The sequence below is a fragment of the Nycticebus coucang genome, chromosome 14, assembly GCF_027406575.1.
Source record: "Nycticebus coucang isolate mNycCou1 chromosome 14, mNycCou1.pri, whole genome shotgun sequence".
NCBI classification, from domain to species: domain Eukaryota; kingdom Metazoa; phylum Chordata; class Mammalia; order Primates; family Lorisidae; genus Nycticebus; species Nycticebus coucang.
The window spans coordinates 16,087,198-16,107,994 of record NC_069793.1 but is presented as its reverse complement, the minus strand read 5'-3'; the positions used below and the strand labels follow the sequence as shown (position 1 = coordinate 16,107,994).

Below are 20,797 nucleotides of genomic sequence, written 5' to 3'. Positions count from 1 at the left end.
ATAGATTATATACACTTATTACAAATGTCTTTGATTGAACAACTTTAGGATGGTTCCTTAGCCTTATTCTAATCTTATTTGTGTATTTTCTTATAAAATCCAGTTTCAATATAGAATACTGCTAAGTCAATTTAGTAAGAACTCCTCACCCATGGTATCTGCTCACCCCCACCATCTGATCAGGTTCCTTGTCCTCCACCATGCTCCAGGTGATGTCTAATGAAACTGGCCTGTCTCCAGCAAGGATACTGTTACCCTGTTTCCCTGAAAATAAGACATCCTCTGAAAATAAGACCTACTTACAGGAAAGATAAGACGTCCCCTGAAAATAAGACCTAGCGCATCTTTGGGAGCACACCTTAAAATAAGACACTGTCTTATTTTTGGGGAAACAGGGTAGGCCAGTTTATCCAGATTTCCTCTTTCTGATTATATTTCCTCTCATTCATTCTGCATCCACTAACTCTCTCCTCCCCCTTGTCCATGTTATATTCAAAATCAGGCCCAAAGATTTCTGCCAATGCAAGACCCCATTGCAGTTGTCCCCACATGACGATCCTAAAGAAATTCTTCCTCCTTATGCTTTCACAGGTATCATTGGTTAAATATCTTCAACACAAACACACATTTATGTATGTATCACATTTATTTGATGTATCTTTACTGATGCAACTGTTATATTCCCCAAACAAGACTCCCACTCCTCTGTGAATCCAATGCACAATGGGAGAAAAACAAAGAAAATATTACGGTGCCGTGAAAGACAAGGGGACAATGTACAGCATTTTCAAACTACACAGGAAATTCAGCTAAGAATTGAACATTTCCCATTTTATTCATCAATGATAAGATAGTTGGGTGTCTTAGAGCAGACTGATCTCAGTGTAGAAGAAAAATTAGATTTAAAAGCTAAAGGATTATGAGAAATTCAAAGCAATGGACAACTTTTTCAAGAATTATGGCTACTGATTGCAATTGTGTTTTGTGCACACATCTAATGCATACATAATAGTTTCTTAATTTGGAGTGATAATACGAATTTTTATTTTTCAATATTTATTCAGGAATAAAAACATGAGATGATCTAATAGAAATTCTTAATAGACTACAAAATTATTGTCTTCTGACTTTTCTTAATAAAAGATAACATTCTTGTCTATTAATCCATACATATAGAACATGTAGAGAGTTCTACATGAACTCTACAGAATGGATTCAGTGGTAAAAGTGGGATGAACAGGCTCTGCGCCCATAGCTAATTGGTTAGGGGACCAGCCACGTTCACTAGAGCTAGTGGGGTTGAACCCGGCCCAGGCCTCCTAAACAACAATGATGACGACAACAACAAAATAGCCTGGTGTAGTGGCAGGCACCTGTAGTCCCAGCTATTTGGGAGGCTGAGGCAAGAGAATCACTTAAGCCCAAGAGTTTAAGGTTGCTGTGAGCTGTGACACCTCAGCACTCTACTGAGGGTGACATAGTGAGACTCTGTCTCAGAAAAAGAACAAAGTGGGATAAACAAAAAGAATATTTGCTAATGAGTGTAGACCTTGGAATGATGTGTCATATGAGTATATAAATACAAGTACATATGTGCACATGCCCATGTTTACATGTATATACACACATGCGCGCGCACACACACACATATACATATGCATACATAAAGAGAAAGAGAGAGAGATAGAGAGAAGTAAATAAGTTCTGTAGAACAGGGAAAATCATTTCACTAAAGAGACTATGATGACCACCAGGAAGACTGAGTAAATTTTTCAGATTTACCGAGATAGAGGCTAAAACTGTGGTGAGAGCAGTTCTGTATTTTATGTCAGTTTTTAGATATCTTGATTTCATTTGTGTTTCTGATTTAATCTTCATTTTTTTAATCTTTTGATCATTTACTATTTACTGAAGAGTTAACTGAACTCTTTTATATACATGAACTCATTCAGTCTCATGGAAACATTGTAAAGAAGTTGCAGTTTTTATTTAATTTCAAAATTGGGTAAATTGAGGCATATAAAAAACATGGACTTTTCCCAAATTTTCATGATTATGTTGCTCAGGATTTAAGTACCGGTCTTGTCACTTCACAGAAGTTGAATTCTCAATCAAAATGAGCTAAGCATCATAGTTTATTACATCATTTCCAATAATAGGGCTCACATTTGCCTTTATGAAAATATTGGTTGGTATATTTTAAGTATGGTTCATTAAAAGAATTTTAAAAATTTTGATATCATTTTTCTAGCTCTTCTTATATTGGAAAAAGTATGGAAGAAAATAACATAGCTTTCAGATACCTCTAGAGGTTTAAATTTAGATCCAAAGGGATCTGGGAACTAATAAATCACGAAAATAACTTCAGAATGGGCTCATTGTGAGCCAAGATCCTTGCTAAGCAGGTGAGTCAGCTGGAGTCTGTGTTTAAAGCCAATTACCTACCCTCACCTGTCCACCAGCTCCCCATTAGAAACCTCCTCCTTGGTGAGCTGGAATAGTAAATGAACCAGACTGCACTGTAACTGTGTTTCATGCCTGCACACTGTCGGCTTTTCATTACTTTCTAAAGGATATCTTTTTATACTCAAAGTGCTAATTTATCAATCCTCAGCATTTCTCTTACATCTTCTCTTTCTCTCTGTAAATGATCTCATGCTGGGTTAACCAGAAAACCTCTTAGAATTTACCCTTCTTTTTGGAGTAGTACTCTGTAAAAGAGTACTTTATGGCTGATGGAGGAGAGAACTGGGGGCAGATGAGATTTCCCCTGTAAAATTCTCTCATGAAGTTTATGCACCAAAACCAGCTTTTCATTTAAGTGGTAGTAATAAGCTTTGAAAAAATTCTCCCTCTTAAATAAAGAATGCCTACTCACTATGGTTTTCGGAATCCTGGAATGAAATAGAAAAATACCATTTATCTAATATCAATTCTCTGTAAAAGTGTCCTTAACCAGGGTTCCAAGTTCATTTGACAGAATTTGTGCTTTCCAGCCTTTTTCAAGTCTGGTCATGTCATTGTTGGGGGATTTGAAAGACACAGAAGGATCATCTGATGGCTGAAGGCACCAGTCCGGATCCCTGCAGCACAGTGGTTGTACACAGGGTGCCCCTGCAGCCTGGGTGGTAAGCCTCAGAAGAAAAATTAAACTTGGTTTAATTTCTGGAGTGAACGATGCTCAACTTGGACAAGTCCTGCAAACCCTGACAAAGCACAAGGCAGGGCTTGTGAGTAAATCAGGAAATGTCTTAATGAGTACATAGTGGACAGGAGAGACGAGGTCTCTACTCAACTTGCGCTGTTTCCCTTCTATTGACTATTTTTTTCTGTGTGATGCATTGCCATTGCAGTAGGTGCCAAAGGCAAAACTTTCAATAATTAATGTAGAGGGGGAGGTTAATTCATTCTGCAACTATGTTTTGAGACTCTAGATGGACAAAACAGTATCTAAAGAGACTAGGAGAGAACAAAATAAATTAAACTATTTAGTATCAAAGAGCCAACTAGCAGAAAGGACTAAAATTACATCTGGTGATTAATTTGGGTAATCATTAAAATATTTAAAAATAACATTTTTTCCCTCATCTTCAGCCATCAGATGCTCGCCCTGTGTCTTTCATATCCCCCCACAATGGCATGACAAGACTTACCTACATAGTTAAGTAAATATCTAAAATTTTTCCAACAATAGTTTAAATAGATAAGAACATGTGAATTTTGTATGTTATAAATAATGGCATTTAAATACAGCTATTTAAATGTATGCCTAAAGTTAAATATATCTTAATAAAATTATAAAATAATCCATGTATACTATATATCTAATTTTAATGAATAATGATTAAATATATATTTAATCTGTATTTGAAACTGACTTATTAATGAGATGGGGGTCTTATTTTTAGTATTGATGAAAAGGACTGTCCCAAAGCTCAAGTTGTTTAGTATCCAGGAAATTTTTACACCTAGGGGGAAATAATAAGTAGTTTTCAGGTAGAAGTATGCCTTTAGTTTGTAAAATGTGAACAGAGTAGATAATGAAAAGGAAGTACAAAAAGAACCAAGGGCATGCGTATCCTCTCAGGCAACTCATTTTCATAAAGGAGCAAATACAGAACTGAGGGAGCTGAAAACGGATTTTCATTGAGCTATTCTTGTGCAAGTCATCACTGATGACTCTTTCATCTTGAGCAGAGACAGGAATAGCCCATTTGGAATTCCACCAGCTTGGTAGAGTCTTATACTCAAATTAATTCAACCACAGGTTAGGTAAATAAAAGCAAAAGAAAAAGAGATAATTTTGAAAGTACAGTTGAGATCTGCTTGCCATTCCAATCACTGAATTTCTTTTTTGGCTGCTAGATCTCAAAAACAAGGCTGTACAGCCTCAGCACCCGTAAGACAGTGGTTACGGTGCCAGCCACATACACTGAGTCTGGTGGGTTCAAACCTGGCCCAGGCAAGCTAAACAACAATGATGACAACCTCAACAAAAAATAGCCGGGCACAGGGGCAGACACCTGGAGTCCCAGCTACTTGGGAGGTGAGGCAAGAGAATCGCCTAAGCCCAAGAGCTGGAGGTTGCTGTGAGCTGTGACGCCATTGCACTCTACAGAGGGCGATAAAGTGAGACTCTGCCTCAAAAAAAAAAGAACAAGGCTGTACATAAGAAACTCCTAGAGAGCCTTAAAAATGGAGATACCTGGATGCTCCCAGGTATTCTAATTAAGTTGGCATGAGGTGCCTGGACGTAGACTTGCTAAAAGATGCAAATTCAATTTGAAAGTAAAGTTTGAGGGAACAGTTTGCTTTAGAAAAGATTCACTTAAGCAGGATACATTAGTGCTTATGAAAGAAATCTTGACTAAAATATATCAATGATTTTAAAGATTTCCCCTAAAAACTGACAGAGATGTGAAAATGATAATAAATGGTGAGGTTTTGGGCTGGTGATTACTTCAAAACAACCCAGGGAGACTAAATTAGAGGTGAAGAAAAATCCTTTTAAAAAGCAGAGGGGGGATACAAATCCACTGGAGAATTGTGGATTGCATTACCACTGGGTAAACGCAAAATCATAAATACTACTTAGTGTAAGCACTTTAAGAGATTTTCATACATATTTTTGTTCCTAAGTGAATTTTAAAGTTTATTGAATTTGGCATTCAAACTTCAGCTTAATAGGCAACTCCTCTGGGAATTTTTTTTTTTTTTTTTACTAAATCATAGCTGTGTACATTAGTATGATCATGGGGCACCATACACTTGGTTCATAGACCGTTTGACACATTTTCATCACACTAGTTTCCTGGCATTTTCTTAGTTATTTTGCTAAGGAATTTTGTTTTTCTGCCGTAATGTGACCTTCAAACATTTCACTTAACAGTAACTATCCACCAGAGTCAATGCTGTCTTCTTGTGTGGCTCCTTCTGACTTGGTCTGACATGTACCTTAGAACCACCACTCATTTTCAAGTTATATAAGAGCAAAACCTAAGAACTGCTAAAACCCAGATGACTTTTGTAAAGTTAAAAAGAAAAAAAATTATAGGGTGGCACCTGTGGCTCAAAGGAGTAGGGTGCGGGCCCCATATACCAGAGGTGGTGGGTTCAAGTCCAGCCCTGGCCAAAAACTGCAAAAAAAAAAAAAAAAAAATTACAATGAATGTTAAATCTCTTCCCAACACCTTTTTTCACTGAAGGTGGTCTATTTTACTTTTCCATTATATGGTAGACTCACAATCATCCTTAATTAGAGTTCAAATCAAACTCCACAGCTGCCATGGAAATAAAATCCTTTGTGAGAAAAAAATTGGTATGTTCCAGTCCCATGTGCAAGTCAGAGAATCCTTAAATTCTGAATATTCTTGAATGACCCAGTTATTTACTGGGGAAGATAGCATTAGATATATATGGAGGCTTTTTTTTTCTATTCTTTTTTTTTTTTTTTTTCATTTCAGGAGCCTGCAATTTTACCTTGACTAAGTACATGAAAACTTAGCAATATTTAATAAATGCAAGCTTGTTCATCTTGTCTAAGTTTCAGCATTTAGTTTGACTCTACAAAGAAATGGATTTATGTGCCAGCTTTGTCCTTCCATCCCAGTGAATTAAAACTAAAGGACTTAATTACTACAGTGTAGGCAGAATAATTATGCATAGGAATATGGGCTTTGCAGTGAAGTACACCCAATCACACTCAGGCTGTGACAATGACCATAGCCTTAAGCCTGAGTTTTTCCAACTGTTCATTGGACACAAGGAACGAGAACCTTCATGTTAGAGTAAGCAAGAAATGCTCTTAAATGAATTCCTATCTTATACACAGTAGAGTCTCTGATAAGAGAAATACTCCATTGCAACGAATAAAATAATAATAGTAGTAACAAATTAAATTTGAAATATGAGGGGATGAGAAATGATCTCTTAAGTCCCCTTTTGTTAATATTTTATAGTTCCATGTGGTAGTAAGTATATCTACAAACAAAATTAAAGTTCAAATAGGCTAATATTGGGCTTAATGAGGCCAGTTTTCTTTTTCAGGGCTGGTATAAAATATCAGTAATTGTATGTTCTAAAAGATGCAGCAAAATCTTCCCCAAGCTGTGGACATGTACATTTTAATAAAACTTTACTGAATATGTTACTGAAAGTACAACCAAATAGAGTATGTGTCTTAGATATTTTAAGTCTTTGAAACCTACTGACATATTTATGGGGAAAGATATTTATCTACATACAGTTTAGCATAGAGAGCTATTTGATAAATTACTTCATTTGTGTTAACTCTTTGGGATACTATCTTCAAAATGTAGTAAATTTTGATTGGAAAAAATATTCCTTTTTTATGCAACAAGTTTTTTTTTAGCTTCTATAGCAAAAGTATTTATTTTATATAAATGGGGGACAGAATATGATGAAGTGAGGTCACAGTAGATATAAAATTATTTTAATATGTACTAGTATATATTCTCAGATATGGTTGATATATTTTATGGGCACATAAACAGAACTGAAAAGTAAGGAAATACAAATATGGCGACCTTCCTGAATTAACTATTCCTGTGCTACTCCGATTCTATATGCATAGAATTGATAATGGCAGCAAAAAATCTCAGATATTTGTGTCAGTTGTCTCAAGTGTTTTCATAATATTTATTTTTAAGCCATCACTCTCTCTTATTTTCTTAAATTACAAAGCGCAAAACTCTGAAGTTTTGTTCATTCTGAAAGTAAACAACTCCTCTCCCTGAGTTGAGAATGGTGTGTCCTTAGAAGAGTCAAGTGCAGATTTTTGCCCACATGATGACAGGATTCAAGGCAAGAAGAGACCCATGATCACCTGTATCCAGCACTGGCAGGAGCTATGGGAAGTGTCATTCTTATTCTCCATCACCTGCAGCAAAGTCCATAAAAGCTGCCAGAATAAATGGCTGAAGGTAATATCACTTATGTTACTGAATTCATCCTCAAAGGAATTACAGACCGGCCAGAGCTCCAGGTTCCATGCTTCCTGGCATTTTTACTTATCTATCTGGTCACAGTGCTAGGCAACCTGGGCTTGATCACCTTAATCAGGATTGATTCTCGACTCCACTCCCCAATGTACTATTTCCTCAGTCACTTGGCCTTTGTGGACCTTTGCTACTCCTCTGCTATCACACCGAAGATGATGGTGAATTTTGTTGTGGAACCCAACACTATTCTCTTCCATGCTTGTGCAGTGCAGCTGGGTTGTTTTCTCACTTTCATGATCACGGAGTGTTTCCTTCTAGCCTCCATGGCCTATGACCGCTATGTGGCCATCTGCAGTCCCCTGCATTATTCAACTCTGATGTCAAGAAGAGTTTGCATCCAGCTGGTAGCAATCCCGTACACGTACAGCTTCCTGGTCGCCCTCTTCCACACCATCATCACCTTCCGTCTGACTTACTGCGGCCCCAACGTGATTAACCATTTCTACTGTGATGACCTCCCTCTCTTAGCACTGTCCTGCTCAGACACACACATGAAGGAAATTCTGATTTTTGCCTTTGCTGGCTTTGATATGATCTGTTCCTCTTCCATTGTCCTCACCTCCTATATCTTTATCATTGCGGCCATCCTACGTATCCGCTCTACCCAGGGGCGACGCAAGGCCATTTCCACCTGTGGCTCCCACATGGTGGCTGTTAGTATCTTCTACGGCACTCTGATCTTCATGTACCTACAGCCCAAGTCAAACCACTCCTTAGACACAGACAAAATGGCTTCTGTATTCTACACAGTGGTGATCCCCATGTTGAACCCCCTAATCTACAGTCTAAGGAATAAAGAAGTCAAGGATGCCTCACAGAAAGCCTTAGATAAATGTTGTGAAACCTTAAAGTTATTAAGAAAATGATAATTATTAAATAAAGGCAGGGAAGTAAATCAAACTTTTTTTTGTAATTATTTCCCAATCAACTGAAAATATAACTGTTACTTCAAAGACCTTGACACCTTCTACAAGGCCATAGGCAGATCCTGGAAAGTTAGTGTGGTTTAAATAGTCCTGTCCAGGTCATAACAGCCTTTACAGACCACTGAAATCATGTTCAAATACACATACAAACACACATAGGTGTATCTCAAAGGTAGTGGGAGGTTTTTGTTAGAGCTAGGACTCGAACCAGATTGAGTCCGAATTCTATTTCCTTTATTTACTAGCTGTTAGTGGGAGGTTTTTGTTAGAGCTAGGACTCGAACCAGATTGAGTCCGAATTCTATTTCCTTTATTTACTAGCTGTTAGTGGGAGGTTTTTGTTAGAGCTAGGACTCAAACCAGACTGAGTCTGAATTCTATTTCCTTTATTTACTAGCTGTGCAACCTTGACCAAAACTCTATAGACTGATTCCAATTCCAGGAAATAATAGGATCTAACCCATTTCTCTACTTTGAGGATGACATGGCTTAATATTTATGAAACGCTTAGAACAATATCTAGTGATATTAAGTGTTTCTCAAGTGTTAGTTATATAAATGCTTATATGTAAAGTTAAAAATAAATTCATTGAGCTTTCAAAGGCTTATCAGTCATAAAGTAAGGAGGACAAAGCCTGCTTGGGTGTTTTACTACCTGCCAGAGTCTTAACCAAGTAGCCTTTCTTATTATAATTGTACAAACCTAAGAGATATGTGAAGCTTCATCTCTGAAATGTCTTAGGTGACATAATTTAAAATATGAAAATCCTAAATGCAAATTCAAGTCTATCTAAATTTTGATGTTTTTAGCAGTGTAAGGCGTTAAGAATGAAGGGTGTTATAAGATTAATTGGATTTCAATGTGTCACTATCAGACTTTTGTATATCATTAGAAGAACATGGTTTGTAAGAAATTCTATTTTTAGATGAATAAGTTCATTGTATTTGCATAATCATGAAATCAGAAATAACCTTCAGTTATTATGTCATGTATGTATGTCTGGTGCTTATTCAGCCACCTTTGTGGAAGATAGCTTGTATTTTAAAAATAGTGGTTTGATGTGTTTTTACTATTTTGACATTTTAGAACAGGTCAATTAAACTGCAATTTAATGTTACCCTATTTTTTTTAATTTTACTAGAAGATTGTGATACCTACAACCATTGTATGGACCATATTGTTAGGCTTGCCATCTAAAGTAACTATTTCTTCTTCTACACATAAATTTTTCAGTGACTCAGATATGTATCCATGAAGTGCTTATAGACCCTGATGTATTGAATGAATTCTCTGGTTTTAAAAACAGGTTCAATAAGGTGGGACACAGTGGCTCATGCCTGTAATCCTAGCACTCTGGGAGGTTGAAACGGGAGGATCACTTGAGCTCAGGAGGTTGAGCCCAGCCTGAGCAAGAGCATACCCATCTCAACTAAAAATAAAAAAATTATCCTGGTGTTGTGGTGGTCACCTGCAGTTCTAGGTACTCTGGAGACTGAGAAAGGAGGATCATTTGAACCCAGGAGTTTGAGGGTGCTCTGAGCTGGTCACTCTAGCCTGGCCAGCTCTGTATCAAAAAAAAAAAAAAAAAATAGAAAAGAAAAAAACGAGGGCGGCGCCTGTGGCTCAGTCGATAAGGCGCCGGCCCCATATACCGAGGGTGGCGGGTTCAAACCCAGCCCCGGCCAAACTGCAACCAAAAAATAGCCGGGCATTGTGGCGGGTGCCTGTAGTCCCAGCTGCTCAGGAGGCTGAGGCAAGAGAATCGCTTAAGCCCAGGAGTTGGAGGTTGCTGTGAGCTGTGTGAGGCCACAGCACTCTACCAAGGGCCATAAAATGAGACTCTGTCTCTACAGAAAAAAAAAAGAAAAAAAGAAAAAAGCCAATAAGTTCAGTAGAAAATCCCATGTTTCTAGTCACCAAACATCTCTAGATATACCCAATGTTCTCACATAGCACATACAGGACAAATAGAAGTAGCACAGACAATCTTTTTACAGGTAAAGAAATTCAGGCCTATAAAATCTTGATAACTTAATCCAAAGAACACTGGTTTTGGGGGGTTTCGCTGCACCTTTCTGCTTCACATAATTATTTAGAGAAGTGATGCTTAAACACGAATTGAACTGAAGTAGTTGTGTCTTTATACAATTCTAGTGCCTTTGTATTAACTTTCAGGTATTAAGGTAAACCTAGGCTTTCTCAGGGATTCCAACCATTCAGGTGTACTCAGTAGGCATGTAACTCAGCTTCTCCTTCAGTGGATACACACAGTTCTGTGCAGCCTCTAAAACTGTTTCTTTGACGTGGCTCTACGTAGCTGGCCTCATCTTTTGAAATACCAGTCTCTCAGTTAAATCACCAAAGTCAACATCATTCGATCTTCAGGTATATTTCAATAAATATTTGTGTTTGTCATTTCTCAGTCTGTGATCTCTATGATGTTTTTGCGTCTGGATATAGAATAAAGAGGCTGATAAAAAAGTAGAAAATAAATATTAACCATCTTTCGCTGTGTCTAAGATTAGGCAGAACATGCCTGATTTCAGAAGGTCCCCCTAGTTTTTGTGTTATATAAAGCTCAGCTCAAGTATAAAAGAAGAAACTACTCATGACACATCTACAACATGAGCATTTAGATAGAAATATGAGTGAAGACATTTGCACCTTGGCTGCCACTGAAAGAGCCTTGGTAGACATCAGCTTTATCATCATCAGTAACATGAACCATCCCTAAATCATTTTCTTATAAACAAAGTTTTTCAATTGTTTTTTTTGTTTTGTATCTGATTAGTGATATACCTTGAATAAAATTATAAGCAATTATTTTTGCATATTGTTATTAAAATAATTATACTTTGTATGAATTTTCTTTACTTTAGCCATTTTTCAATTCTTTCTTTTCTGATCAAGGGGACTTCATTGTTCTTAAAATAACCGTGCCTTAGCCGGGCGTTGTGGTGGGCGCCTGTAGTCCCAGCGACTCGGGAGGCTGAGGCAAGAGAATCGCTTAAGCCCAGGAGTTGGAGGTTGCTGTGAGCTGTGTGAGGCCACGGCACTCTACTAAGGGCCATAAAGTGAGACTCTGTCTCTACAAAAAAAAAAAAAAAAAAAAAATAACCGTGCCTTTAACATATGATTTGTTTTTAATTGTAATATTTAAATATTATCCTCTACTCTAGATTTTCTGCACTGACGGTAGTAATAATAACAATAATATAATAAACAGCTGACATTGTTCAACTATTTCCTCTCTTTGGCTTTATCCTAAGTATTTAGCATTTATCAGCTCAGTGTTCTTATCAGCACTACTTAGCAATCACAGTGAGTATTTATAAATTTGTAGAGGTAAAAAGGCAAACAGAAAGAAAATAAACAATGTGGGGTTTTTTACCCATTTTACTTCCCCAGAAAAGGATAATTTAAAAATGTGAGAAGTTAAAATTCTTGGAAAACATTAATTTAAATCAGTTGTCTTAAAGGCACAAAGTTTCGAGAATATGTATAGAATTTCATCATTCTGGTGAATTTGTAATATTTATATGCTTTCTTATAATTCCCTCCTGTGACAAGAGCAGTTTATAACCTATTCATTTAGAGAAAGTCCTGAACCCGGCACAATACGCTGTAGTCCTCATGTTGTACCTTACATTTTTAGACTTTTTTAACCCTATATTTCTGCTACTTTGTATCCTTTGACCTACATTTGTCTATTTCCTCTACTTTAACCTACTGTTTCATTCTCTATTTCTGAATATTTGACTCTTTCTTTTTGTTGTTTATTTGTTTAGATTCCACATACAAGGGAAATCATGCAATATATTTATTTTTGTATTTAGCTTATTTCACTTAGTATATTTCACTTTAGTCTTTCAGGTCCATCCACGGTATGGAAAAAGGCTGAATTCCTGCCTTTTATTTTATTTATTTATTATTATTATTATTTTATTATTTTTTTTTTTTTGCAGTTTCTAGCCGGGGCTGGGTTTGAACCCGCCATCTCTGGCATATGAGGCCGGCACCCTACCCCTTTGAGCCACAGGCACCACCCCTTTTATTTTTGTTGTAATTCTTTCTTTCTTTTTTTTTTTTATTGTTTGGGATTCACTGAGGGTACAAAGAATTAGTTTACACTGATTTGTTAGATAAGGTTCCTCTTATAATTGTGTCCCACCTCCAAGAGGTGCACCATACACAGTGATCCCCCATCCTCCTGCCTCCTCCCCTCTCCCCACTTTCTCACTCTCCTACCTCCCCCTTGCATTAACTCATCTACTGTTTCATATTAGAATAGAGTACGTTGGATTCTTGCTTCTCACTTCTTGTGATGCTTTACTAAAAAAAATGTGTTCCACCTCCATCCGGGGTAATACAAAAGATGTAAAGTCTCCCTCATTTTTAATGGCTGAATAGAATTCCACAGTATACATACACTACAGCTTGTTAATCCATTCCTGGGTTAGTGGGCATTTAGGCTGTTTTCACATTTTGGTGATTGTAAATTGAGCTACAATAAAAGCCAATTTCCTCCTTCCTTAAGGCGGAGAAACATTTTATCCTTTTATTCACAAGGTTTGCACATTAATTTATGGATGGACACCAGTTTTTTTCTCTCATGGCTATTTTCATGTCACGTGAATAATACTCAGTGAACAGGACTATACATATCTTTACAAGGTAGCAATTTCATTTTCTTTGGGTATATACCCAGAAGAGGAATTTCTAAGTCATATAGATTTTCTTATTAATTTCTTTAGGAGCTTCCATGCTGTTTTCCATCCTGGTTATGACAACAGGATATAAGAATTCCCTTTACTACAGATGCTAGACAATGTTTATTATCTCTTGTCTTTTTGATAATAGCTATCCTAATGAATGTGAGATAATATCTCATCATGATATTGATTCGCATTTCCCTGACAGTTTGTGATTTTGAGTGCTTTTTTCTATACCTACTGGCCATTGTTATGTCACCTTTGGAAAATTACCTACTTATATCCTTTGCCAAGTTTTTTTTTTTTTTTTCAGTTTCTGGCTGGGGCTGGGTTTGAACCTGCCACATCTGGCATATGGTGGCATATGGGGCTGGTGCCCTACCCCTTTGAACCACAGGCACTGCCCCTTTGCCCAGTTTTTAATTGGATGGTATGTTTATTCTGCTATTGACTTGTATGAATTCTTTATACATTTTGAATATTAACCTCTTATCAGATATATAGTTCACAAATTATTTTTCCTGATCTGTGGGCTACAGTTTCGTTTTGTGGTTTCCTTTATTTTGACCCCTCAAAATTAAAATTAGAGTAGAATATACAAAAAATAATCACTACTACATACATTTTTATAAACTGTTTTTTTTTCTTCAGGTCTTCCTGTTGGCATTTGATTTGCTCTGTCAGTAATTAAATTAAGGATTGATTTTTAAATTAAGGTTGATTTTTTAATATAAGTAATTATAGTGGTGTAGAAAAACCAGAGCTCATTTATCCTAAAAGACTCACTTTATAGATGAGAAAATTGAGTCTCAGAACTGTCAAGAATATTTTCTTTAGGGTCTAAATCAATGCAGCTATATAATACCAAATAGAACACAGTAATGTCAAAATGTGAAAGTGAAATGTGTTACATTTTATTGGAACAGCTAAGAATCCGACTTTTGTGAGATACGAAACATTTTCAGTCAGAAACATTTGAAGTTTGCACCACTGATGATAGCAAAGGAATGTTGAAAGTGGAAAGTCTTCTGTTCAGTATGTGGAGACCTTTTTCTTTATTTTCTTTTCCAGAATCAAGGGGCAACTTTGCAATGGGAGCCATTTTTTATGGCAGACTCAGGCTGCTATAACTTTGATTTTTTTTTTTTAATCTGAAAAGTTTTAATTTCAATCTACCTTTTGGGTGAATATTTTGAGAATCATCTTTTCATTTCTTTTTACAGTCCCAATAACTGTAGTTGAAAGTATAAGAGAGTCATTACAAATGAAGCTGTATGGTTGAACAAAATTTAACTCAAATCTTATTTCTTCCAGTTTCTAGTTATGACTGTTAGTGAATTACATAAAAGGTTTGAATGCTTTTTGTTCTTTAAACACACAGAGAAGGTGAAGTGCTAGAGAAATTACTTTTATTGAAAATTATAAGATTAACTGAGGCAATCCATTTAGAACAACTTGCCCAGCCCTTGACACATGAAAAGCATTCAGTAGATGGTGATTTGGCTTTGCTTTGACAAACATGGAATTAAATAAATTCATAAGTCATTAATATTTCCTTGCTAGGTGAAACAAAAGGGGCTTAATATTTTTTATCTTTTTCAGGTTTTATTTGTTTCAGGTTTATTGAGGGTACAAAGAATTAGGTTACACTGATTGCATTAGTTAGGTAAACTCCCTAATGCGAGCTTTTTAGTTTGATCAGATCCCAGGGGATTCTTCTTATCCCCACTCTTTTCCCCTCTTCCTGCTCCCTTGTTCCCCTGCTACCCACCTTACAAACAGATGAACATATTTTAAATGATTTTTTTTAGGTTCCATCATACCTGTTATTTAAAATAAACACATATTTCCTTTAAAAAAAGGATTTGAATTTTTCTCTTATGAAGTTATGTATTAGATCAGCTACTGGCTTCATATTAGGATTGAGTACATTGGATTCTTGCTTCTCCATTCTTGTGATGCTTTACTAAAAATAATGTGTTCTACTTCCATCCAAGTTAATATAAAAGATGTAAAGTCTCCATCTTTTTTAATGGCCGAATGATGTTCCATGTACATATACGACAGCTTGTTAATCAATTTCTGGGTTGGTGGACATTCAGGTTGCTTCCACATTTTAGTGATTGTAAATTGAATTGTGACAAACCATCAAGTGCAAATGTCCTGATGATAGAATGATTTTCTTTCTTGTGGGTAGATGGGATTGCAGGATCAAATGGGAGTTCTAAAGTGAAGTCTTTGAGGATTCTCCATACTTCCTTCCAAAAAGGTTGTATTAGTTTGCAGTTGCACCAGTAGTGTAAAACTGTTCCCTTCTCTCCACATCCACGCCAGCATCTGCAGCTTTGAGACTTTGTCACGTGGGCCATTCTCACTGGGGTTAGATGACATCTCAGAGTGGTTTTGATTTGCATTTCTCTGATGGTGATGGATAATGAGCATTTTTTCAAAGGTTTGTCTTAATTTTTGAAAGAAAAGGAGGAGAAGAGCAAGATGGCGGCCGAGTAACAGCTTCCTTGCATCTGGGCACCGTAGTCTGTGGAGATAGGACTCCGGGCATCTCTGGCTGGAGGGATCTGCCTATCATCACCCCTGTGAGGATACAGAGAGTTGGCGAGAGACTTCTGGACCCCAAGAGGAGGACTAAAACAGTGGAAAACCGGCAAGTGGTCGCGTGTGTTCAATCCGTCTAAACCCACCCACAACTGTAAGTTCAGTAGCAGCAAGACTGCAAATCGGAAAGGCCTTACCTGTGAACTGTTTTGGTGTCTTTGGACTTGGCACTCAGTTGAACTGCCTTGGGGGGAGCCTGAGCGGAAATGCGGAGAACATTGGCCATTGTCTAGGGCCCCAGTCTGAGCCAGATGGAGCTAATAGTGTTTGGCTGTGGGCCACAGGGAGCCATTGTGAGCGATCTGCCCTGGCAAGCTCCACCCTCAGGGTCACAGAGGTAGAATCGGGTGGGAGCTGATAACCCAGTGACCCAGTAGCCTAAGGGTGGGGTCTGAGCCGCCTTACAGCCTTAACCCTCAGGGAAAGAGTGAGACCGGTTTTGGCAGACTGGGTGAGTGGATAGCCACTCCAGCAGTGATTCCAACGACAAGCACTTTCCTGGGAAAGCTTCTGCTCAGCAAGTTTACAAGTTCAAAGTGCCTTTTAAGTGGGCTGAAGAGAGATTTAGGGTGTCTACCTGCTGGGGTTTGAGAAATCAGCAGCCTCTAGTCCTATCAGAGCTGTGATTAACACCTCATACCACAGAAGACCTATTGAGAACTATTTCAATATAAGCCAAATTTTTCATATCTCACTGTTATTTCTCAATACTGTTTCTTCAACTATTGATGAAGATCTCATGGGCTAATCAGGATTAACATATGGGGACAGGGCACAGTTCTAAGAGGGACTTTACCTAACAAATGCAATCAGTCTGACCTGGTTTATTGTACCCTTAATGAATCCCCAACAATAAAAAAAAAAAGAAAGAAAGATATCTCTCTCTATATATTATTCTTTTACAATTTGATAATGCAAAATTTACTAAATGCCTTTTACATGAAAACAACTGATTATGAAATAGTGGGTAAGACATACCCTGAATGGGGCTGAGCATTGAAAGTGGGGAATTGGTTCCATAATTAACTAGCATTGTGAATCTATATAAGATGTAACTCAAAGTCTTCTCATTTCTTCCCAGGGACTTTTATGTTATTTGATGCTCAAACACAACTTTTCTATAATTCTCTTTAGTGCGCTTTTTACCTCCTGATTTCTCAAGCTGTAGATCAATGGGTTTAACATGGGGATCACAACCACATAAAACACCGAAGCGAATTTATCTGAGTTGAGAGAATGGCTTGACTTGGGCTGCAGGTGCATAAAAATGATTGTTCCGTAAAACATTGTGATGCAGGTCAGGTGGGAAGCACAGGTGGAAAACGCTTTCTGTCTTCCTTCAGCGGAGTGAATCCTCAGGATGGTGAAGAAGATGAAGAAATAAGAAATTAGCACAATCACTAGAGAGCAAAGGATGTTAATACCAGCAATGATTAACAACATCAGTTCCTTGATGTGAGTGTCAGAGCAGGCCAGAGCAATTAAAGGCACATCATCACAGTAGAAGTGGTTGACCATGTTGGAGTCACAAAAAGACAAGCGAAACGTCACTACTGTCTGTACAAGACCGACAGTGAATCCATAAACATATGTGCTAGCAATCATTCTAATACAGAGTTTCCTGGGCATGAGGATGACATAAAGTAAAGGATTACAGATGGCAACATAGCGATCATAGGCCATGATTGAGAGCAAATACAATTCACAAACTAAAAATGTGATGAAGCAGCATAACTGAACGGCACAGGCATAAAACGTTATGCTTTTAACTTCACGGAGAAAATTCATCAACATGTTTGGGGTGACGGATGAAGTAAAAGTAAAGTCAATAACAGCCAGATGGCTGAGGAAAAAATACATGGGTGTGTGAAGCTGAGGACTGACTTGGATTAGCACAATCAGACTGAGATTACCCATGACACTGGCGAGGTAAACGACCAGGAAGACACCAAAGAGAATGGCTTGAACCTCTGCATTTCCTGTGAGCCCCAGGAGGATAAACTCAGACACTGCTGAATAATTGCCTTTGGACATTGAGGAGGTAAACAGGTTCTCTATGATAGAACCCTCCAGAGCACGCGTTCTTGTTCCTTTGGCAATGATCAAGCAGATGTTAGGAGATGGCTCGGACCTATCATGAACTCATGTTGAAATCATAAAAGAGGCAGCCTATGTTAGTCCTGCTTTCAGGGAAAAGTGATTCATCCCAGGTAGAAATTCCAAAACAGGCAATTCTGTGGGGATATGTGAAGACATAAATATATGTTAAAGTTTTATATAAGTGAATGATCTATGTCGTATTTATTTTTAACACAGATTGAGAGTTATTTGAGCACAGATTAAAAGGTATTTAAAATTATTGGATTACTTAAACAAAATTGAATACGTTGAACAGTTTGATGAGATTATTTCAGATTGTATATGAAACCAGCACATTGTACCCCTTGATTGCACTAATGTACACAGCTATGATTTAACAATAAAAGAACATCAAAAAAATAAATAAAAAATAAGTAAAATTGAATAAATTCTTTGGGAAATTTTAATTAACAAAAAGTAATAAATTCAAAGTAATTTATTCCAGAACGGGTAAGGTGAAAGTTCCTAAGTAAAAGTTTGGATACTGACAATCTCTATACTAAACATTCAAAATGATAATTTATTTTCATGTTTTTCTTTTGTATACCAATTATTTCTAGTTTTCCTTCCATTATTATGTAGTATTTGTGAACTAAAGTGAAAACAGTATGTTTAAAAATGTAAGTAGCTTTGAATTTTTTGAAATGTGCATAATGATTAAATGATTTAGAAAACACATTTGCCATGTATCTTCAATCACCCAAATACTAATCAGGAGAAGAAAAATATTTTAAGAGTCCTGTGTAGTAAATAAAAATATTTTAAGATTCCTTCCTTCCTAGAAGCACAGATTGTCTGATGGTTAATTGAAAGGTGGCAACAGTCAATGATTTCAAATGAATAGAAGAAATATAAATTTGATTTTCTTCTTTTGCTATTCTGTCTGAAACTCTCTCTCCTTCAATCCTATACCTTGTCAATACGTTTATAATCTTTGTTTTCAGATAGAGAAACTGAGGTTGAGAATGTAAGCCCTCCTCATAGTGAAGCAAATAACATCCAATTAGCCCTTGATTCCCCATCCTCAATTTGTAGCTGAGGAAAATGATATTGAGAGAAGTCGGAGTTTCCCCCATCAAACAGAGATCAAGGCAAATTAAAAAGGCAATTTAATAAAGTAAATAAATATATAACATAAAATACAATAAAGTTAAATAAAAATAAAATGACAATTTATGAGTCTGTCCATACCACATGCTTACAGCATAGCCTACTATGTGCCAAAAAAGTCAATTTTAGCTCTCGATAGTATCAACATTATTTAGATCAAGACTTCCTCTGCAGAAGCCTGCGTCTCATCCCTTCATACTGATGATTTCAGGAGTTTAATCTTTTTTTTTTTTTTTTGCACTATTGTGAAGTTTTTTCACTGCATCACTGATTTGTGATTGATAATCCTTCTTGCTATTGGCTCTGATACTTTTTAGTACTAACTTTGCTCTGTTGAAATTTAACCTGTATATCTTTTATCTTGACATTATCAAACTCTTCAACGCCTTCAGTCCTTTTTTTTTTTTTTCCCTAAAATGAAAGGTCACACTTATACACATTGCTACTTATATATTTCCAGGACAGTCCTTCTTATTCATTGAAAACATAGATGCCAAGATTAATTTTGCAAAATGTTGCACCAGCTCCCCTGCACACTGCATATTGAATATACTGTTTCTCAGATTCTTGATACTTGAATTCAGAACCATTCCACTTAAGCTTCCCACTCAAGTGACTCCATATTTAATATTGTTTTATTTGGACATTGATCAGATGCTAGATATCCAAAATTGAAAGGTTATCTCATTACCGCAAGCTTCCGCCCTTTTCACTTCAGTTGTGACACTACCACTCTTCATGTGTTCACTCGTATCACTATTCCCTGAACCCCACTAATTAGTCCTTATCTCTCTTGTCACCTTCTCTATTCAGTCCTCCTGTGCACAACTGAGACTCTATCATGTACTGCTACAACTCTTTCCAACATCAGAAATTTCCTAGTCTTATTTTCCTTCCAGATATAAGAATATCCGGGCATTTCAAAATTATTTCTTTGCGATTTAATCTGGACAAAGAACAACATCTAGTCGATAGTGAACTATTGTGCACTTATCACATTCAAAATCAACTGGTCATTTACTTGACCTATTTTTCCTGGACTTGAAGCTCTGTCTCTCAGTCTTTATGTAGATACTGCAAAACCTTTGAATTACTTCACACTCCTCCGTAACATTTCCACCATTATTCTAAGTAGATGCCATACTGGTGGCAACAGAGGGGAACTTCGAGTAATAAAATGAAAAAAAAAAAATTCTCAATTTCTTGTACACAAAATTTTCCGATTTCATATCTTTCTTTTCCACTTTTTCTTGGACAGGACATTGGAAGGTGTCCTGTTTTGGTTCCCAGGCTTTTCTTGTTCCCCATTCTTCCTCCTTGGCTAGGTTATTAAAATTTCCCTCAACAGCCTTTTTCCTCTACCTTGACCTCTTCACCTCTGTTCTTCCTTTTAATCTTTTATTACCAGACCTCTTGGGAAAGTGACCAATGTTCACTTCATTCTTCACACTTGTTTATTCTGATACTTTTTCTCACTATTGTAATCCAGTTACTTTCTCCAAATTCACTAACATCCTCCTTTGTCTAAAATCAAAGACAACTTTTATGTTTGACGTCTCTGTTACATTGAACACCATTGATATTAACTTTTACCCTGAGAAACATTGTTTTACTGGTGTCTAAGTCATCAGAATCTCTGGGCTTTCTCATCTTTCTGTCCACTTTTAACATTCCTTGATGGTACTGCTGCTTTTCTTATATATTAAGCAACATTAGTACCTAAGAATTCTTTCCTAAGGCAACTTAGGCTATTTTTGCACATTCATCTTGTGAGCT

At 36.8% G+C, this 20,797-nt stretch overlaps 2 protein-coding genes across 2 annotated transcripts; one reads left to right on the top strand and one right to left on the bottom strand.

Annotated features, from left to right (window-relative positions):
• The first annotated feature begins 7,432 nt into the window (after positions 1–7,432).
• LOC128565778 (olfactory receptor 1038) lies at positions 7,433–8,390 on the top strand. The gene has a single exon (XM_053562493.1). The coding sequence runs from the start codon at positions 7,433–7,435 to the stop codon at positions 8,384–8,386; it is 954 nt and encodes a 317-aa protein (XP_053418468.1). The 3' UTR covers positions 8,387–8,390.
• Positions 8,391–16,864: 8,474 nt separating this feature from the next.
• Positions 16,865–17,842, bottom strand: LOC128564621 (olfactory receptor 5AL1-like). The gene has a single exon (XM_053560108.1). It carries the CDS (start codon positions 17,804–17,806, stop codon positions 16,865–16,867), a length of 942 nt encoding a protein of 313 aa, XP_053416083.1. The 5' UTR covers positions 17,807–17,842.
• Positions 17,843–20,797: the final 2,955 nt, after the last annotated feature.

Bases quoted from the DNA above. Each gene is read 5' to 3' on its own strand.
- LOC128565778 (XM_053562493.1), top strand. From the start codon at position 7,433: ATGGCTGAAGGTAATATCACTTATGTTACTGAATTCATCCTCAAAGGA.
- LOC128564621 (XM_053560108.1), bottom strand. From the start codon at position 17,806: ATGTCCAAAGGCAATTATTCAGCAGTGTCTGAGTTTATCCTCCTGGGG.